Source organism: Piliocolobus tephrosceles, chromosome 6 (assembly GCF_002776525.5).
Source record: "Piliocolobus tephrosceles isolate RC106 chromosome 6, ASM277652v3, whole genome shotgun sequence".
NCBI lineage: Eukaryota > Metazoa > Chordata > Mammalia > Primates > Cercopithecidae > Piliocolobus > Piliocolobus tephrosceles.
The window spans coordinates 12,951,315-12,970,373 of record NC_045439.1 but is presented as its reverse complement, the minus strand read 5'-3'; the positions used below and the strand labels follow the sequence as shown (position 1 = coordinate 12,970,373).

At 37.2% G+C, this 19,059-nt stretch overlaps 1 protein-coding gene across 1 annotated transcript in view; it reads left to right on the top strand.

Moving 5' to 3' along the window:
* Positions 1-19,059, top strand: part of UNC79 (unc-79 homolog, NALCN channel complex subunit) — a 276,415-nt gene that overhangs the window by 42,969 nt on the left and 214,387 nt on the right. Inside the window, exons 3-5 of the mRNA XM_023205526.2 lie at positions 2,869-3,173; positions 6,331-6,501; positions 16,435-16,527. Of these exons, the coding sequence (XP_023061294.1) occupies positions 2,869-3,173; positions 6,331-6,501; positions 16,435-16,527 (569 nt within the window). The remainder of the gene's footprint in view (positions 1-2,868; positions 3,174-6,330; positions 6,502-16,434; positions 16,528-19,059) is intronic.

The window sequence follows — 19,059 nt, the reverse complement described above, 5'->3', positions numbered from 1 at the left end:
TGAAGTAAATTTTGTTTAGTAGACAGATTCAACTCAAATGTCAACATTCCTAATCTGAAAGGAAGTTTGTTTGACATATTAATTTTCTGTGCTACACATACCTCAGGGCAACTTCTCATCTTTCCTCACACCAACAGAGGTCTTCCTCTCTTGATGCTGAAAGTCAATGGTTGATAAAGAGAATCTCAGGAGGAAAAGGGAAAGGTGAAAAGCTGGCTGCTGGGTCAAACTCTTCTGAGCAGGGCATTCTTAATATTCATTTTGGTTGGGTTTGCAGAATTCTGGGAAAGAATTTCAGGTGGGGAAAATGGTTTTATCAACTCCCAAGTTAGGCAGTTTGGTTGGGGAAATACTTTTTTTTGTTTTTTCTGAATAAACTTCACAAAACATCATAAAATCACAATGCATTGTACATTTATTCATGAGCCCTTCTTGAGTTTTTCCACAAATGAAAACATTTCCTTACATTGAGACATGAATGGTAATTTAAAACTGGTTTCATTGATGACTCATTTTTCAGCCATTTTTTTTCTCAACCTCACCGAATTCTCAAATCAAAAGGCAGTGAGAGAGAAGTTTTACTGTTTTCATGCTGACATTCTTCCCTCCCTGCATGTATGAAGCTGTTGTTGCTATCATTTGGGAACCCCACATATACAGGAAGGGAAAAATATCAAAGTAGAGCCTCCAAAGTATTTTTTAACTTACATCATACTTTGGAAAAACACTAAGGTGTATTTGAAAAAATTATGTGTTTATTTCCCCCACCAAGAAGTTTGATCAGAGCATTGCACTTAATTTAAAGGATAGCATTAATTTATGGTATTCAGCTATTTTTATTTTCTAAGGCAAAATGTTGTTCTCCTTATACCACTTCTATAAGATCCACATTTTGTAATTTTGAAAAGATGCCAATAGCAGGTTAATTTAGGGCTGAAGTTTGGGAAATAATATATCTGACTTATAGCCATTGTGATTCTAGAGGAATTTTCAGTGGGATTAGAATCCTACAGGATTAGAACAGATTTTTGGTGACTGGGTTTATCAAGAATATAACATTAGTAAAGGTGGTATTCTTAGGAATAATTGAGTCATGTGAGAAAAGTGTAAAGTCTGATGAAAAATCTTATGGCATTTTTAATAGATACAGTCAGGTGGTAACTGGAATGTTGATATTATCCCGTTGTAAAGTATAAGCTTACAAAGTCAAATACATCACACACAAAAAGGTAAATTAAATCCCTTTAAATTACAAAAAACCACCAAATCTTAAGTTATTTATTGATAAGAAGTATTACATAAGTATTCTGAAATTATTTTTATTATTATCAATTGTTTCCCCCTGGACATTGGGTAACAGAAGACAAAGGAAATCGAGGTAAATTAGGCACATGGAAAATAAAAAGCATGTAGTCATTTTTCTTACTTTGTAACATATTTTGCACTAAGAGTAAATAAAAATAAATGCAAACTTGATATAGCAAGCATGCTTGACACTAACCAGTTCTTCACATCACTGTAAAATTGTAAATGTAGTATCATTAACTAAGAACTTAGCAATGTTTGATGCACATACAGCAACAGTAAAACAAGGTTATTTTTATGTAATGAACCACTCATAAACTGTTATCTGCTTGGACTAACATAAGTGTACTATATAAAAGCACTTTGCAAGTGCACAGATATTATCATTCTAATGTATAGCTATTGTCTTTAATGCTAAATAGTATAACCTAATTTTACAAAACCTAAACATTTTGCTAAGCAGTAACTTCTTCTATTTTTAAATTCACAACTTTTCTGCTTTATTGCTTTTACCAAAAAGGTTTTTATTTTAAAATTAAGGCTAAAAGAAAACCAATTTATTTTTAGAATTTATTTTTATTCCCATTAATTTTTTTAACTTTCTAAATTATCTTTCCTTTAGTGTTTAGTGAGTTTTGTTGAATAATAACGTAAGTAGCAGCAGTAATATATGAAATCTTACTGTATGATGTGCAGCTGTATGACAGATACTGCTTGCTTAGTCGTTAGAATTTTGAAGGTAATTATTTAATAAACCACTGTTTGTATTCATAAAATAAAATGTTTCCTCCCCAACTTGCAAAATTTAAAAAACACACATAAATAACCATTATCATTAGTTCACAAACATATGCTACGGACCATCAACTATATATTATTTTATAGCTTTTCCAATGTAGTTTAGCTAACATTTTAGAAATATCTATTATTTCTAAATTCATATGCCTGTTTAAACTTCATTATCTCAAATGATACTGACAGAATGTCATGAAACAGTATCATAATATACATATAGACATTATTTTGATGCAATAAACATGTGATTTTTAAGACTTTCTTAATAAACACACATGTTTATTCTTTGCTGAAACATGTTTCTGCAAGTGCCATACCTATATTTTGCAAGTTCCTATTTACCTGATGAAGACAGTCCTGCTGAAAACATCTTTTCCTTTGAAAGCTCCTTGTGATCAGGAATAAGAGCCCTTACTCATTAGACAAAGCTATTGTTTTTTCTTCCGGGAAACCTCTCCTTCACCAAACTGCTAAACTGTAAAACATGGGTTTGGCACTGAAACATGCATTTTTATATTTTTGCTCCTTACTAACCAGATAACACATGAGATGCAATGAAACTTCCACAAAGTAAACCTTGTATTATTGGTACCTCTGAGCACGAAGCTATGTGACCAGTACTAGATTGGTAGACCCTGCTGGCGTGGCAATTGCATCTTATGTGGAATGTATCTGGTGTTTTATTATTTGTTTTAGAGTGTCATTTCAATGTAATGTGCTGTTCTTTGTGTCTTTGTTGTCTCTTTTTTTTCTTTGTCCCCCCAACAGCATTTTGTCCCGCACAGGGAAGAAGGAAAACCAAGATGCCTCCAATTTGACAGTGCCCATGACCATGTGTCTTTTTCCTGTGCCATTCCCACTCACCCCATCTCTAAGACCGCAGGTCAGTTCCATCAACCCTACTGTTACTCGCTCCCTCCTTTACAGCGTCCTGCGAGATGCTCCCTCAGAACGCGGCCCGCAAAGTCGTGATGCTCAGTTGTCAGACTACCCTTCTTTGGACTACCAAGGCCTCTACGTGACTTTGGTGACTCTCCTGGATCTAGTTCCTTTACTACAGCACGGCCAACACGGTGAGCACTTAGCTGAAACCTTTGTCAATGTACATGGATACTTATGAATGTATATGATGCCGAGCAAGGGGCTCAGAGATGGTCACTGTTGTAATCAGTCACCTGAAAGGGCTTTGTGTGGCTAGAAACACTACACTGAAACTTAATTATGGTGCTTCTCATAGTATCATTTTACACTGCTTTATTGCCAGACGGATGTTATCCAAGTGGAGTATTGGGGGAGAATGAGGCTGGAGAAAGGAGGAAGACATATAACAAGAAATTTTCTCTTCTTTCCTGATGAGTTATCATGGGGACTCTTGTTGAAATTATGAGTGGGGAGATAAGACTTTAAAACTGACGCCCAGAAAATTAAGAAGTAGAGCATGAAGAGCAGGCTATAATCCACTGACTGATTCTGTGATTTTTGAGGGAGCAAATTCTCTAGGACCCATTTTTTCCTGTCTCTTTAATAAAGTCAGGAGGTTAGATGAGAAGTAATCTCTAAGAACTCTTCCAAATGTACAATCAAGAGTTATTATACAATGTTGTATCAAAATGTAGATATAGTATGTAGTGGCACTGTATGCTGTATTCAGCATATGGTATTAGTGGTGCTATGTGCTATCTGCAGTATGTGTACGATATATGATATTAGTGGTGCTTAGAATAGAAGCCTAAGAGCCTGCTTCTTTTTTTCACTCTTCCCCCTTTCTACTCTGTGTCCTTAGGCAGTTTAATTATCTTGCTTGCTTACCAAATTCTCCTAACCCGTAAAAATGGGAGCATCAAATGAAAAGCAATGCAATAAGAAAAGGGATTTCTGCAAATAACGCATTTTAAAACATTAGTTGTCTTAACTTCAGAACTCTGATAATTTGGTCCCTGGAAGTATGACAACCAAGGTTTCACTATACAGGAAAAATTTGAATTTTGGAAAATAAGTGGGTAGTGGGGGTTATTTTGTCTTTTGATTATGGCTAACTCCCCTAAGAGAATTCTTGATGGTTTATTTAGTACAACGTGTTCCTAATTTTAAAAGTTTAAAAATCTACTGAGATAAAAATGATGAAATAATAACTATTGGATTTGTTTTTCTTATGTTTACAATTCTGTGTTATGATGAATGTAAAAGGTATAGAACTTTGTAAAGTTGCTTATTGTATAATTCTGTAGCCATCTTAAGCCTGGCCACTTCTGCTGTGATCCTCTGCCAGCTCCGAACTTAAATGAGAGGATTCTGAACATAAGACTGCCAGAGTTTACTATGCTGATGAGCTTGTCAGTGAGTTTCCTTCGTGACTACTGGTCCTGAACTCATCTGGGACCTGCCTGGGCCTGGGTTGGTCCACTGTGTTAGGGGAGCTGCCCATTATCTTCAAAGCCCCTTGATTAAGATAAAGGCATTAAATTTGGTAAATTGCAATCTGTATAATTGCAATTAATGTGTCAATTGTGACGATTTCAGGGGAGATAATTTGTATTTTTGCTCTCATACCTGCGGCTGTTTTGTGACTTTGTGATACTGTTATTTAGCTATTGTGTTCTTGTTCTGCATGATAGAGCTTAGAAGGTAGGAAAAAACTCAGTAGATCAATCTAATGAATGGTTCAGAGAAACAATACGGCATTGTTTCATGAAGGATGGTCTGAAAAACATCGGAATCACCGAGGGGGTTTGTAACATGGAATTCTGGTCCCACCCAGGTACTTGTCACTAAGAATCACTGAGGGGTGGGGTCTGAGGAGCTGAATTTTTAGCAAGATCCTTGTGGATGCTTCTTTTGCACAGATTTTCAGAGCTGCTACACTCAGACCGGAGGCTGTGTCCTCCTGCTGGGTCCAGGTGGAGTACAGGAAGAGCACCAGGCAGTTCAGCTGCTCTCAGGTGATCCTGAGCAATCACCTCTCACCGGACCTCAGTTTCCTTATGTGAAAAATACTCCAGCTGGGCTCCTTTCAGTGCTAATGTTCTGTAATTAGGCTAAATGGCTCAGCAAAAGCAGCTGAGGTGTCTTGTATGCATAGCCTTGGTTAATTCTTAGTAAAACACCTGTGGATTTTCCCTTTCATTCGTTTGAGCTCAAGGTTGACTGACCCTGGCCCTCTAGTGTGCACTGTGGCCACATCCTCTCTGTTACTGCCTGATGTGCCTGTTGAGATGGCATATTAATTCTAATGACAATCAGAAATAACATTAGGAATCCAAATAACACTAAGAAGGTACATCTGCTGCAAAACAAAGAAGAGTCTAGTACTTTTCTGTTCTAATGAATACAAAAGTGATCAAAGTCTTCATCATCAATCCTGGACTGATGGCCTATGTTTTGGGAAGTACAGAAATATACAAATATACAAATTACGTTTAGTGTAATGGGATTTGGCCTACATGCATTCTAAAACTAAATAGTTATGGTTTTGTTGCATCTCCTTTATTTTTATTCTTGTGCAGGTAATAATAATAGTAACTGTTAATATTAATAATATCAGCTAATATTTGTGGAGCACACAGTATGTGCTATGCTAAGGACTTTACATTTATCCCATTAAAACCTCCTAACAATCCTTCTAGTGAAGTGAGGTAGGTATTGTTACTATCTCTGTTTAAAGATGTTGTTAGAAAGATTATTATTAGGTGGCACTTCCTCCCATGATCATTGATGACTCAATGCACAGGGTCATGTAGCACCAGCTTATGGCTTCCCTTGTTTGGTGCTTGCTGAAATTGTTGCTCTGCTGAAGGTTGCAAATTACTTAATTGCCCGACACTCCAGATGGTTTGATTGATGGAGCAGAAATACTCCGGTTTTATTTCTGATCCTGCCCTTGAATTTTCTAAAACTTTCAGTGGGCAAATCATCTAACTTCTTGTGCCTCAGTTATCTTGTGTAGAATGTGGTAATACGAATACCAAGTATTACTGAAGATTGAGAAAATGTGGAGGAAAAATGCATGTAATGGATATTTCTATTTCTTAACTTATTCATTCATCAGTCATTTATTGACCAATTACTGTATACATAGTACCCTGTCAAATATTATGTTTCATAACACTTAATAGGGAGGGAGCACTAGTTGCTTATTATTTAAATCACTTCATTAAAGCTTAAAATGTAAAGTTAGCATATTTTGTTAATTGCAAAATATTCAGTGACTGATTACTCAATTTTGTTTTGTAGATCTTGGACAGTCGATATTTTATACAACTACATGTTTGCTACCTTTTCTCAATGATGATATTCTGAGTACTTTGCCCTATACGATGATATCAACGTTAGCTACCTTTCCTCCATTTCTGCACAAGGATATCATTGAATATCTTAGCACATCTTTTCTACCAATGGCTATATGTAAGTCCAGTCTTACCTAATACTAGATTATTTGTATGTATGATATGAATGGAAATTGCTTTTGTTGTTATAGGCTCTAGGTTTTCAAGATTATAATGGAATCACTTGATATATACATGAGCTATGATTTAAATTCAGTCACTTTAGCATGGATATTGTGGTAAAAGTCAAACAAATGAAAGGCGTTAGGGTTTAGAATTGTTTTATTCAGACAGTTTGATCTCATAGAATAGAAAAAAAGAACATGTCAAGGCAGTCTAGGTTTCCTTTGTATAAATTACAGTATCTTTTGCCACTTTAGAAAAAAGATGGGGAAAGTATTGTCTCAGATGCAGAAATTCCTATCTTTTGGCTTTGAAGGCAGTAGGATCTGATAGAAAGAGCATTAGATAGTCAGGATGTGTAAATTCTGGTCCCAGCTCTGCCTCTAATCTGGGCAGCTCACATAGTTGAAACCTCATCTACAGAATGACAAACCCATCAGCTTTCCCTTATAGAGGTATCGTGACGATAAAGTGACTCAAAATTTATGAAAACACTGAAAAAAGCTGAAGCCTGCAAGTCATGTGTAATGTATGATTATAAACATAAAACTGATTTGAATCCTGTTTCACTTCTGTAGACTTAATCTGGCAGGCTTTCCAGACATGTGCACAAAGATAAAAAAATGTTGCTTTGTGGTTTTTATGATCAAAATCATTTTCAAGTATTTTTTAAATAAATGGATTACGGATTTATCTATTTTTCAGTGGGAAATCTGAAAAGATTGTGGGTTTAGGAGTCAAACATCTGGATCCAAATCATAGCTCTTCCACCTACTAGGTATATGACCTTAGGCAAATTACCTAACTTTCTGTTTCTTTCCTATAAAATAATAATAATAATAGTAATAGCTTCCTCATGAAGTTGCGGGATAATTAAGATGGTTAACTTGGAACATTGGTAAAATGCTACCACAATGCCTGGTATGCAATAAGTGTCAGTTTGCTTCTCTCCTTGTCTCAACTCTTGTTTTAGAAAAATACTTTCGTTGATTACATTCAACTCCTCGTGATCATTATTCACATTTTAATTTTATGTACTTATGATCTTATTAAAGTTGTTGCTCTGTAATAACAATTGGTAACCATATATATCTTTTGAGCTACATTTGCTTATTTTTACAATCAAGTTTAATGTTGCTATGGAATTGTACTTTTCATGTCTTTCAGCAAAGAGTTTGACTTCTGCCTAAATTATATAGCAATTCAAAAAAATTAGCAGACTGATCATACCATTCAAGTAATAGAATATTTGATCATTTTCTTCTTTTGTTCTGTGTAACCTTACTGACAAGTACTCATTTATTGATATAGTCTTAGAATTGCATAGTCGTACCTTTAAAATAAATAATGTTAACTGTTAAATTTAGGCATAAGAATTTTTGGTTTTTTGAAGCATAACAGATGAGGCTATTTCCTTCCTTCCTTCCTTCCTTCCTTCCTTCCTTCCTTCCTTCCTTCCTTCCTTCCTTCCTTCCTTCCTTCCCTTTTTCCTTCCTTCCTTCCTTCTTTTCCTTCCTCCTTCCCTCCCTTTCTCCCTCCCTCCATTCTTCCCTTCCTCCCTTCATCCCTTCTTTCTTTAGTTTTTTGAGATGGCGTAACACTCTGTCACTGCAGAAGTGCAGTGGTGCAGTTTCGGCTCACTATAACCTCTGCCTCCAGAGTTCAAGTGATTCTTCTGCCTCAGCCTCCCGAATAGCTGGGACTACAGATGCAAGCCACCATGCCCGGCTAAGTTTTGTATTTTTAGTAGAGACAGGGTTTTGCCATGTTGGCCAGGCTGCTCTCGAACTCCTGACCTCAAGTGATCCACCTGCCTCCGCCTCCCAAAGTGCTGGGATTATAGGCGTGAGCCACCGCACCTGGCTTCCTCCTTCCTTTCTTCCCTTCTGCTCCCTCTCTCTCTCCTTTTTTTTTTTTTTTTTTTTTGATATAGGGTCTTGTTCTGTTGTCTGGGCTGGAGTGCAGTGGCACAGTCGTAGCTCACTGCAGGCTCAAACTCCTTGTCTTAAGCGATCCTTTTGCCTTAGGCTCCCAAGTAGGGTGTGAAGGCCTCTACCACCATGCCCAGCTAATTAAAACAATTTTTTTGTAGAGATGGGGTTTCGCTATGTTTCCCAGGCTAATCTTGAGTTCCTGGCCTCAAGTGATCCTCTAGTCTCAGCCTCCCAAAGTGCTGGGAGACGATGGTGGGATTAATGAGGAGGCTGTAGCTTTCTAATAATTAATCTAATTCACTAAATCCCTCATCTTAGGAATAAGTTAATAATTATGGGAGAGGTGTTGAAAATATCGGGCCTCTGAAGTTACATTTAAGATTGATCAAATACTGTGATAGCTGGCAATTTTTTTACACTTGATTATTAATTTCTACTTAATTAGAAACACGGATCCCAAAACATGTCATGTAGTCATGTTAGAATTCTTACATAAATGTACAAACCTCGGCAATGGAGGAGAATAAAATAGTAAGTTGAGTTTCAAAATTTGTGTATATTTTAGTGTTTATTAGAGGATTAACTTGACATTTATTTGAAGGAGTAAACAAGTCACTTCATGTCCCCAAGGTCCCATTTTTTTCACCTATAAAGAAGGAGTTTGAAAAAAAATGTTGGATCTCGAAGATTATTTCTGACATACTAATTCGAGTTTAAGTAACGTCAATATGATTTTGTGTAAGAGGCATATATTGTCCTGTAACCCAATTGTTGGTCTGTTTCATGTGTTTATTTTGTCGCTCTGGTTTTACTCTCTTAGCTTTGACTTTCCTTTCTCATAATCATTCCTGTGGTTCCATAATAGCCAATATTTGTCATCTTTAAGTCTTTGAAAATAAATTGTAGTACCAACCTTTACAGTCAAATTCGATTACACCATTCAGGTGTTTCCTTTGTACTTGTGATTTCATGAGTATACAAAGACACAGCTCCAAAGCTAGAAGGATATAGTTTCAGATTAATCATGTTAAAATGGGCTGATGTGAGAATGTGTGTCTGTGGGTCGTATCCATGTTTTTTCTATTTTTTGGAGTTGTTTCAGTGTCTAGAAATTGTGACCAAAACAAGTCAAGAGCGTGTAACTTCTTGCAGAATATTTTTATTTCAGGACTGAGTGCTAGGATGAAGGATGTTGTATTTCCTGAGTACTTGATAAAGTCTTTAAGACAAAAAGGCTTTTTATCTCTTTGGTGTGGTGTTCCTAATGTCAGATGGAAAACATGAACTGCTTTTCAGGTGTAAAATGATTCTATCATTAAGGACCTAGAAGATGAAGTTCTGATCTTTGAAGTGGACCTAATGAGGTATTGCAGCTCTTCAGCTTAAGAGGCCAGCATGTATATCAGAGATTTCCTTCTTACCATCCTTGTCAATAAACCAAATGCTGGGCTTTTATTTTAGAATGAGTCCTTTTAAGGTTCTGCAGAGCAGACATCAACTTATTTATTATGAAAATTTCCTTTGACATAGCTTTTCTTTTTAATTCCTTCCATAAATAAAATATATTTCTCTTTATTCCAAATGTGCTCAATATACTTTGTTTATAAAAAAATATTAAAAGAGTTACTAAGAATTGAGAAGGCCATTTGCATGTCACCATGGAAACCTCTCTTTTTCCAATAAAGGATCTGTGATTTGTGGACTGAATTGAAATATGGAGATTTGGGAGATGATGCTTTGGCAGAGAAGAGAAAGAGCTGATTCCAAGTGAACATTGATTGATGCAGGCTATGTTATTGTAAAGATGATAATAAAGCTGAACAATCATATCAGCTTAAGATATAATAGTTTAAGATTATTCTAACGTATCCTAGTATCCCAAACTATGCAGTCTCATCTAGTTCCCTTTCCACCCTAAATTTTCTCAAAAAGTCACTTACCTTCAGAGAAAATAAAGGTTCATTTAAATCTTGAAGGCATTATCTTAAAGGCAATTGTGTGACTTACCATTTTTTGTTCTATTCGTACTACTACAGAGGGTGCATATTATGTTTCTACAACCTTCCAAACACTAATAGAAAAAATAGTAAAAATGCAAGATATTGATGATATTTAAATAATCTTTAATATATGCAGTCTGTTTATTAGCTAATGATTGTTTTTCTAAGGTAGGTTTCCCTATATACTTTGAGAGTTTTATTGCTGAGTCATGGGAAATGTTTTGACATAGAAATCCAGAAGAGCTGAGTTATAATCCTTCAACTCTTGGCAAATCTCCTAACCTCATGGAACTTTGGTTTCCTTAGCTGTAAAATGGTGATAAGGATAACTTCCTTTGTCCACATCCCATGTCTGTTGTGAAGACCGTGCAATAATGTATGAGAATTGCCTTTAAATATCATGTGATGTTATGCAGGTGTATAACAGGCCAAATGCATAGTCAAATCACAGACATATCAAATCCCATTGCAACTCATTCCAATACCTAGTTAAAATTCACACGTTGTCCTGAAATTTCATCATCTTAAATATTGCTTAAGGTAAGAGGCCATCTGCTGGGGCTTTGGAATTTTTTCTTCTAGAGTTTGTTGTATAATAACAATAATCATTGTAGCAGTTTTTGGACTCATAGAATCTGACAGAACACTTCCACAGTATTGATGAGCATTCTGTCTCTGACTTTTCATTAATCTATAATTCTGCAAATATTTTAATGCTGCATAGGCTCCTGGGTCACGTTGTCTTGGTCTTCCTTTTATGTTTAACTGATAATGTCCTTCTGAAGGCATGGACATCTTTTGCTTAAACCCTATCTCATGGAACACAATTACCTCTGCTCACACAAGTAGGAGGCCCGTGTAGAGGTGAGACCACTTTTTAATCCAGGCAGTGCAGTCTGGCAGAATACAGGAAATGGTTCTGTTACAGTGAAAAACTTACACCATAGTGTGTTTCTTCCTTCCAGATGGCTCCTTTACTTTCACCCTTTAGATAAGTATAAGGCCAGTGGAATTCATTTCAGTATATCCCCATTCAGGCCATTTCTTACCACCAGCTCTCATTGAGGCCAGTCCAGTAGCTTCTGAACTGGTCTCCCTGCTTACCTTTTTAGCCCTCCTACCTTCTGCTTTCCATCAGAAAGCCAGAGCTGTCCTCCAGACATGTAAATCAGATCATGCCACTTCCCTCAGCAAAACCACCTAGCTTCCCATCACTCTTACAAATCAAATTCAGTGCCCTTCCTTGGCTCATAGGCCCTCTATGACCTGACCCCTACCTACCTTCCTGTTCCAATCACTACATCTCCTTGTCTTCACTCTGCTCCAGGAGGCTTGGCTTTTCTGCAGTTTCACAAAGGCACCACACTTTTGCTTTTGCTCCATGCTTTAATCTGTCTTCAAAGTCCTTCTCCCAAATGGTCTCATGATTATTTGCTTCCTTACATTCTTTAGGTTTAAGCTCAAGTACATCTTTCAAGATGCCCTTTTTTACCCTCTAGCTAAAACAGGACTTTCCATCACTTTCTGTTTATTCCCTTGCACTGCTTCCATTTTACCACAAGTACCTGTTTGCCCTTTCTCATAGAATAGCACTGTCTACAGAACTTCCTGTAATGATGGAATGTTCCATAAAAACAATAAAAATGTTGTGCTGCCCAGTAGAGTAGCCACTAGCCTCATGTGGCTACTAAGCTCTTAAAATGTGTCTATTGAGACTGAGGAATGGAATTTTTAATATTATTTAATTTTAATTAAGTTTAAATAGCCACATGTGACTAGTGGTCACCATATCGGGTAACACAGCTCTAGCATCTAGGATCCATAAGGACAAAGACTTGTCTGTATTTTTTTTTCTTTTTTCTTTTTTTTTATACTTTAAGTTCTAGGGTACATGTGCACAACATGTGGGTTTGTTACATATGTATACATGTGCCATGTTGGTATGCTGCCATGTTGGAGTCCCATTAACTCGTCATTTACGTTAGGTATATCTCCTAATGTTATCCCTCCCCTCTCCCCCCACCCCACGACAGGCCCCGGTGTGTGATGTTCTCCTCCTGTGTCCAAGTGTTCTCATTGTTCGATTCCCACCTATGAGTGAGAACATGCGGTGTTTGGTTTTCTGTCCTTGAGATAGTTTGCTCAGAATGATGGTTTCCAGCTTCATCCATGTCCCTACAAAGGACATGAACTCATCCTTTTTTATGGCTGCGTAGTATTCCATGGTGTATATGTACCACATTTTCTTAATCCAGTCTGTCATTGATGGACATTTGGGTTGGTTCCAAGTCTTTGCTATTGTGAATAGTGCCGCAGTAAACATACGTGTGCATGTGTTTTTATAGCAGCATGATTTATAATCCTTTGGGTATATACCCAGTAATGGGATAGCTGGGTCAAATGGTATTTCTAGTTCTAGATCCTTGAGGAATCACCACACTGTCTTCCATAGTTGTTGAACTAGTTTACAGTCCCACCAACAGTGTAAAAGTGTTCCTATTTCTCCACATCCTCTCCAGAACCTGTTGTTTCCTGACTTTTTAATGATGACTTGTCTGTCTTTAGCACTGTATCCCCAGGACCTAGAACAATGTCTAGTATACAGGAAGTACTGACCAAAAAAGTTGTTGAAATAATCTATTTCTGTCTAAAATAGACAGAAAATGAATAGAACATTAGCTATGAAGTCAAGTGACTTGACTTGTAGTCCGAATAATTAGGTTGGTGCTGTCATGCAAATAACTTGATGATCTCTCTTTTATAAAATGGCTTTTCCCATATAATTCCTCTTTTGGATGAGAGTCATATAAGAGCTGTACATAATAATACATTCAGAACTACAAAATGCAGGAACATATTAAGGCATTGTTACTATTCCTGGAGGGAGGAGATCATGGTAATGGTTGTTCTGGTGATGCTGGGAGGATAGGGAATAGGACTGAGAACTTTTAATTGTATTTCCTGAGCACAGTATTAAATGTAAAACTTTCTTATTTTGATTAATTATCTTCTCTCTTCTATTGTTTATAATCTTGGCTTTTTACACCCTCATGGGGACAAGCTGCACATCTGTTTACATCATGCCTTTTTAACAAGATTCAATAAATGATGTGTGCCTGTGCATGTTTATTAAATTAGAATTGCAATGATTTTATTCAGTCTGTTAGAAGGCTAGGAAATTGCAAGGCACCGTCTGTTTATGTAAGTATTGCAGCCAATTTTCTAGGCTTGAGCCAGGGGAATGCTTTTGACCTCCTGGCGGTTCATTCTTGATGGAGAGTATGGATTTGTAGGAATAGCAGGGACATCCAGAGGTGGCTGAGCCATTTGGGCCATTCTGCAAATAGACTTCACCTATATCATCTGAGACATGTGGGCATTTCTCCCACTTTTAAAGGCCTCCATTTACAGTGACTCTCAGCCTTCCTTAATAGCAGTTTTTATTGTTGAGAAATACATATTATTAAATGCATATTATTAAAAAGCTTGAGATGAATTTAAACAAAGGTGAAACGCTTGTCCCAAAACAAGAACATATGTGTGTGTGTGTGTGTGTGTGTGTATTTCTTGAATACGTCTGAGACAAGAATTTATTTTTTCTTTTCTTTCTTTAACAAAGGGCACAGGGCGTGCAATTATTCTTCCTGCCCCAGGACACCTTACTGGGCATTTTCTTCCTTATTTCTCATCCCTCTAATAGTACTTCTCAAACAGTGGTCCAAAGCCAGCTTGCATCAGAATCACCTGATGTGCTTATTAATTAAACATGTACTTTACTGGAAAATGTGGTTTCCAAGCTGACTCTCCAGAAGTGTCTTCTTTGGCCCCAAAGAAGCTGAATTTGAACAAACTCCCTGGCTACAGTTTGAGAGCAGCTTGCAGTTTGTTCCTTAGCATTTGGCTGAAAGTTCTTTTTTCTTGATTAATCACATTTGATTAATCAATTTGACTGTCTAAGAGCAGTGAATTGATCCCCAATCTTTGTCTAATTATTAATACTTATTTATTTAATAAGTTGTGGAGCCAAACTAGTTTATCTCCCTGAGTATCACCTGCTTAGTGGGTTAGCAGCTGCCTAGCTGCAAGCGATTAATAAAAGCCAACTTAAGTAAATGGAACTTAGTGATAGATGTGTTTTGTTTGTTTATTTTTGTAAAATTGTTTTAAAGGCCACTGTCTACTTTGGTGCCCAAATTCCTTTATGTAAAAAGAAAAGAATTGTGTTAAAAATTGTTTATCTCCTCTGATTTATTATATGACAAATTTTTATTAGTGTTTTGATGATTCTATTATATATGTGTTTTATTAGAAGTTATCCTTTTTGGATGTAGGTGAGATATAATCCATACCTACTGTACTTTAATATAAAATAAAATAAAGCAGATTTTGAGGTTATTTGCTTTTTGTTGTTGCTCGTGGCAGTGGTCTTCTCGATTATGTTTAGAAATGTAAGGGTTGACTTTTTGAGGGTTTTGTGCTCTCTGCACACCATTCTGTTCATGCTTGACACTCTGCCACACAAGCCCAAGTGTAAGGAGAGGTTTCTTCTGCTTCTGCAATTTTCCCTGAGAAAAGAGGAATTTATTTTATATTTGAGTCCTAATAAAGTTTTTATTAAGTAGGTCCTCTCTCAATTACTGTGTTTGAAATAAGAAAGTCCTCTTGGAGCCGGGCGCAGTGGATCACGCCTGTAATCCCAGCACTCTGGGAGGCTGAGGCAGGTGGATCACGAGGTCAGGAGTTCAAGACCAGCCTGGCCAAGATGGTGAAACCCATCTCTACTAAAAATACAAAAATTAGCTGGGAGTGGTGGTGGGTGCCTGCAATCCCAGCTACTCGGGAGGCTGAGGCAGGAGAATCGCTTGAACCCAGCGGGTGGAGGTTGCAGTGAGCCGAGATTGTACCACTGCACTCTAGCCTGGGCAACAAGAGTGAGATTCCGTCTAAGGAAAAAAAAAAAAAAGAAAGAAAGAAAGTCCTCTTCGGAGACAATGTATTTCCCCAAATGGCTTCCATCAGTGCTACTTTTGAATACTTAAAGGGGTGACCTGATACACTCTCTTAAAAAAGAGAGACAAAGAAATTTAATATGGTATTTGATGTCATCTAAAACAAGCCACTTAAAGATGTCTTAAAAGCAGTTTGTGAGTGGAGACCGTGATTATGTAGCAATAAGGTGGATTTTAAAGAAACCAATTTGCTTTGTGATTTTATGCTTGTTGGCGTAGGATAAAATGCCCAGCAACTGTGTTATTCACAGATTCAAAAATTGCTTTATTTCAAACAACTCAGATGAATATGAAGACGGTAAGCTCTAGAAAACTAAAAAAGTGGTTCTTATGGTAATGAAGACATTGATGATGAAGTTACATGTGAAGGTTTGAATAAAACTGTTTAATGATATGTGAAAATTGAAAATTTTTAAATTAATATTTCATTATTTTTATAATATGTGATTTAGAGTTTGTACTGTAACTAAATTAATGTTATACATTATAATCAAAGTATTATTTCATCTGCATCTCTAAAAATTAATATGTTCAATTTGAGTTTAAAAACCTTTCCTTTTTATTTTCTCATTGGGATACCCTTCAACATGGCTTTATCTTTGGGCACATAGAGGATTCTGTTTTTTCTTTCTTTTCCATCTAAATACAAAAACATCTTGGGGGTAGAGATCCCATCTAAGTACAACTCTGATAAAGCCATTACATCACTTTCTGGCGCTGTTCTGTCTCCTTATACATTCTCACTTGATTTTCCTATGGAGATGACAACTATAGCATTTGTATGCCAGGACACATTTTGTGGTTTCATTTGGGCAAAATTTCCATTAGCTTTATTGGAGCTTTTTTTTTTTTTTTTTAAGTTCCTTCTTATCTCTCATGCTCTGTGCAAAGTAACAGATATATGTAGAGATTAAATTGTGTCTAATCAAAGAACTTTTGGTTGCAGTGGGCTCCTCAAGGAGAGAAGGCGTACCTGCCCATGTTAACCTCTCTGCATCATCCATGCTAATGATCGCAATGCAGTACACATCCAATCCAGGTAAGTGAAAATTGGAAAGGTTTGACTAATTCTACTGCCAGTAATTAAACAAGACATCAAACAAGCAGGCTAGATGTTCTTATGTGAGAACGTCATCATCATGGAGCTGTGTAGAACACAGACTTTTGAGTTGGAATCAATTTATCTTGCCTATTGCTATTAGAAGTGATCTTGCTGGCTAGTGATATTTTTAGAATATTTGAGGACATGATTTTAGAACATGACTGGAAATGGACTGAATGTAAGTATACAGAAGTAGCAAAATTAGAAACATAAAAATCACCAGCAATTCTAAGAACAAAAGATAACCACTGTTAATATTTTGGTAAATTGGCTACCCCAGTGCACACAAATATCCTTAAACATAAAGGATATGTTTTACTTTTACTATATTTCTGATTATTTCCATGAAATAAACCAATAAAAGAGGGATTAATGAGTTAAAGGACTTGAGAAATTTTCAATATTTCCAGTAGTATGTGAAAGTACTTGTCTCATTGTGATTTGTCATTATTATTATAAAATTTGTGTAGAGTTAGACAGATGAACATTAATATCTCATTGTTTTGATTTATAGTTCTTCCATTACTAGTGATGTTGGACAGACTTTCACATTTACTCTGTTTGATTTCCGTTTGTCAGTATAATTGCAGATAACTTTGGAAAACTGACCAAAACATGTGCTAAGATATAAACTCATTTTTATTTTCATTTAATGTTTATTTGGAAAGTAAACAAATCTGGTGGCACTGTGGTTTTTTTTTTTTTTTTCTGTCTACTTAATTATGTAATAAATAATAATTGAACTTCTGACTCAGAATGAGAAATTTTTTTTTATTTCAAAATCTTAATGCTTCTAAGTCTGGAGTGTCATCTTCTGTCTTAGTCCGTTGGGTCATAACAAAAATATAAACTGAGTGGCTGATAAACAGTAAACAGTTATTTCTCTCAGTTCTGGAGGCTGGGAAGTCCATGATCAAGGTGCCAGCAGAGTTGATGTCTGGTGAGGGCCTGCTTTCTGGTTCATGGATGGCCGTCTTTGTGTTGTGTCCTTAAATGGTGGGAGGGAAGGGGAATTCTCGGGGGCGTCTTTTATAAAGGCAGTAATCCCATGCATAAGGGCTCAGCCCTAATGACCTAATTACTTCCTAAAGGCCCCAACTCTGAATACCATCACATTGAGGGTTAGGGTTTAACATACAAATTAAAAATTTTTTTTTTTAGATACAGAATCTTACTCTGTCACTCAAGCTAGAGTGCAGTAGTGCAATTATGGCTCACTGCAGCCTTGACCTCCCTGGTTCTAGCGATTCTCCTGCCTCAGCCTCTTGAGTAGCTAGGACTACAGGCATGTGCTACCACATCTGGCTCATTTTTAAATATTTTTTAGAGACAAGGTCTCATTATATTTCCCAGACTGGTCTCAAACTCCTGACCTCAAGTGATCCTCCTGCCGTGGACTCCCAAAATACTGGGATCACATGCATAAACCACCATGTCTGGCAACATATAAATTTTGAGAGGACACACAAGCATTTAGTCTATAGTATTCCACCCTATTTTCCCAAATTCATGTTATTCTCATATGTAAAACATTCATTCCATTCCAATAGCCCTGAAAATTGTAACTCATTTCAGCATGAACTCAAGAGTCCAAAGTCTCATGTAAATACCATCTAAATCAGATATGGGTGAGGCAATTTCCTGAGGCAATTTCCTCTCCAGCTGTGAGCCTATGAAATCAAACAAGTTATATGCTTCCAAAATACAATGGTTGGACAGGCATAGCATAGACATTCCCATCCAAAAGGGAGAAATGGGAAAGAAAAAAGGGGTAACAGGTTCCAAGTAAGTCTAAAACCCAACAACATTATACCTTAAGGTTTGAAAATTACCTTCTTCGACTTGATGCTCTGCCTTCCAGGCCCACTGGGGTGGAGGTCCCACCTTCCAAACCCACTGGGGTAAGAGTTCTGTCTTCTGGACCCACTGAGGTGGTGGCCCTGCATGGCAGCTTTGCTGTGTAGGGGTTGGGCCCCCAAGGCCCTGCCCCTATGGCTTTGCATGGCTCTGCCTCCATGTCTTGCTGGGCATTGCCCTGATGGGGGCTCTCTACAGTGACCCTGGCCCCCACAGTGGTTCCCTTCCTGGGCCCCACTCTGCAGGCTGGGGCCCGGTGCCCATGACTCTCTCAGGGTGGAGTTCCAGCTCTCCTGGGCATCCTTTGAAATCTAGGTGGAGGTGACTACACCCCCATGCCTTTTCTGGGTACAGTGCATGCTGCTTTGCCCAAAGGGCAGCTGAACAGTGAGGCACTGGAATATAGAACTGAATTTTACAATGTGAGAAGGTGCCTTGTGAGGGTGTGGCGTGCCCTGAAGTCTCAAAGTGCTGGTGGCCTCTCCTTTGAAACCATTTTTCCCCCAGGGTCCTTGCACTCTGGGTATGTGATGGAAGGAGCAGTGCAGAGAATTTCTGAAGTGCCTGTGGGGTCATTCTTCCACTGTTTTGGACAATACCTCCTGGTTTCTG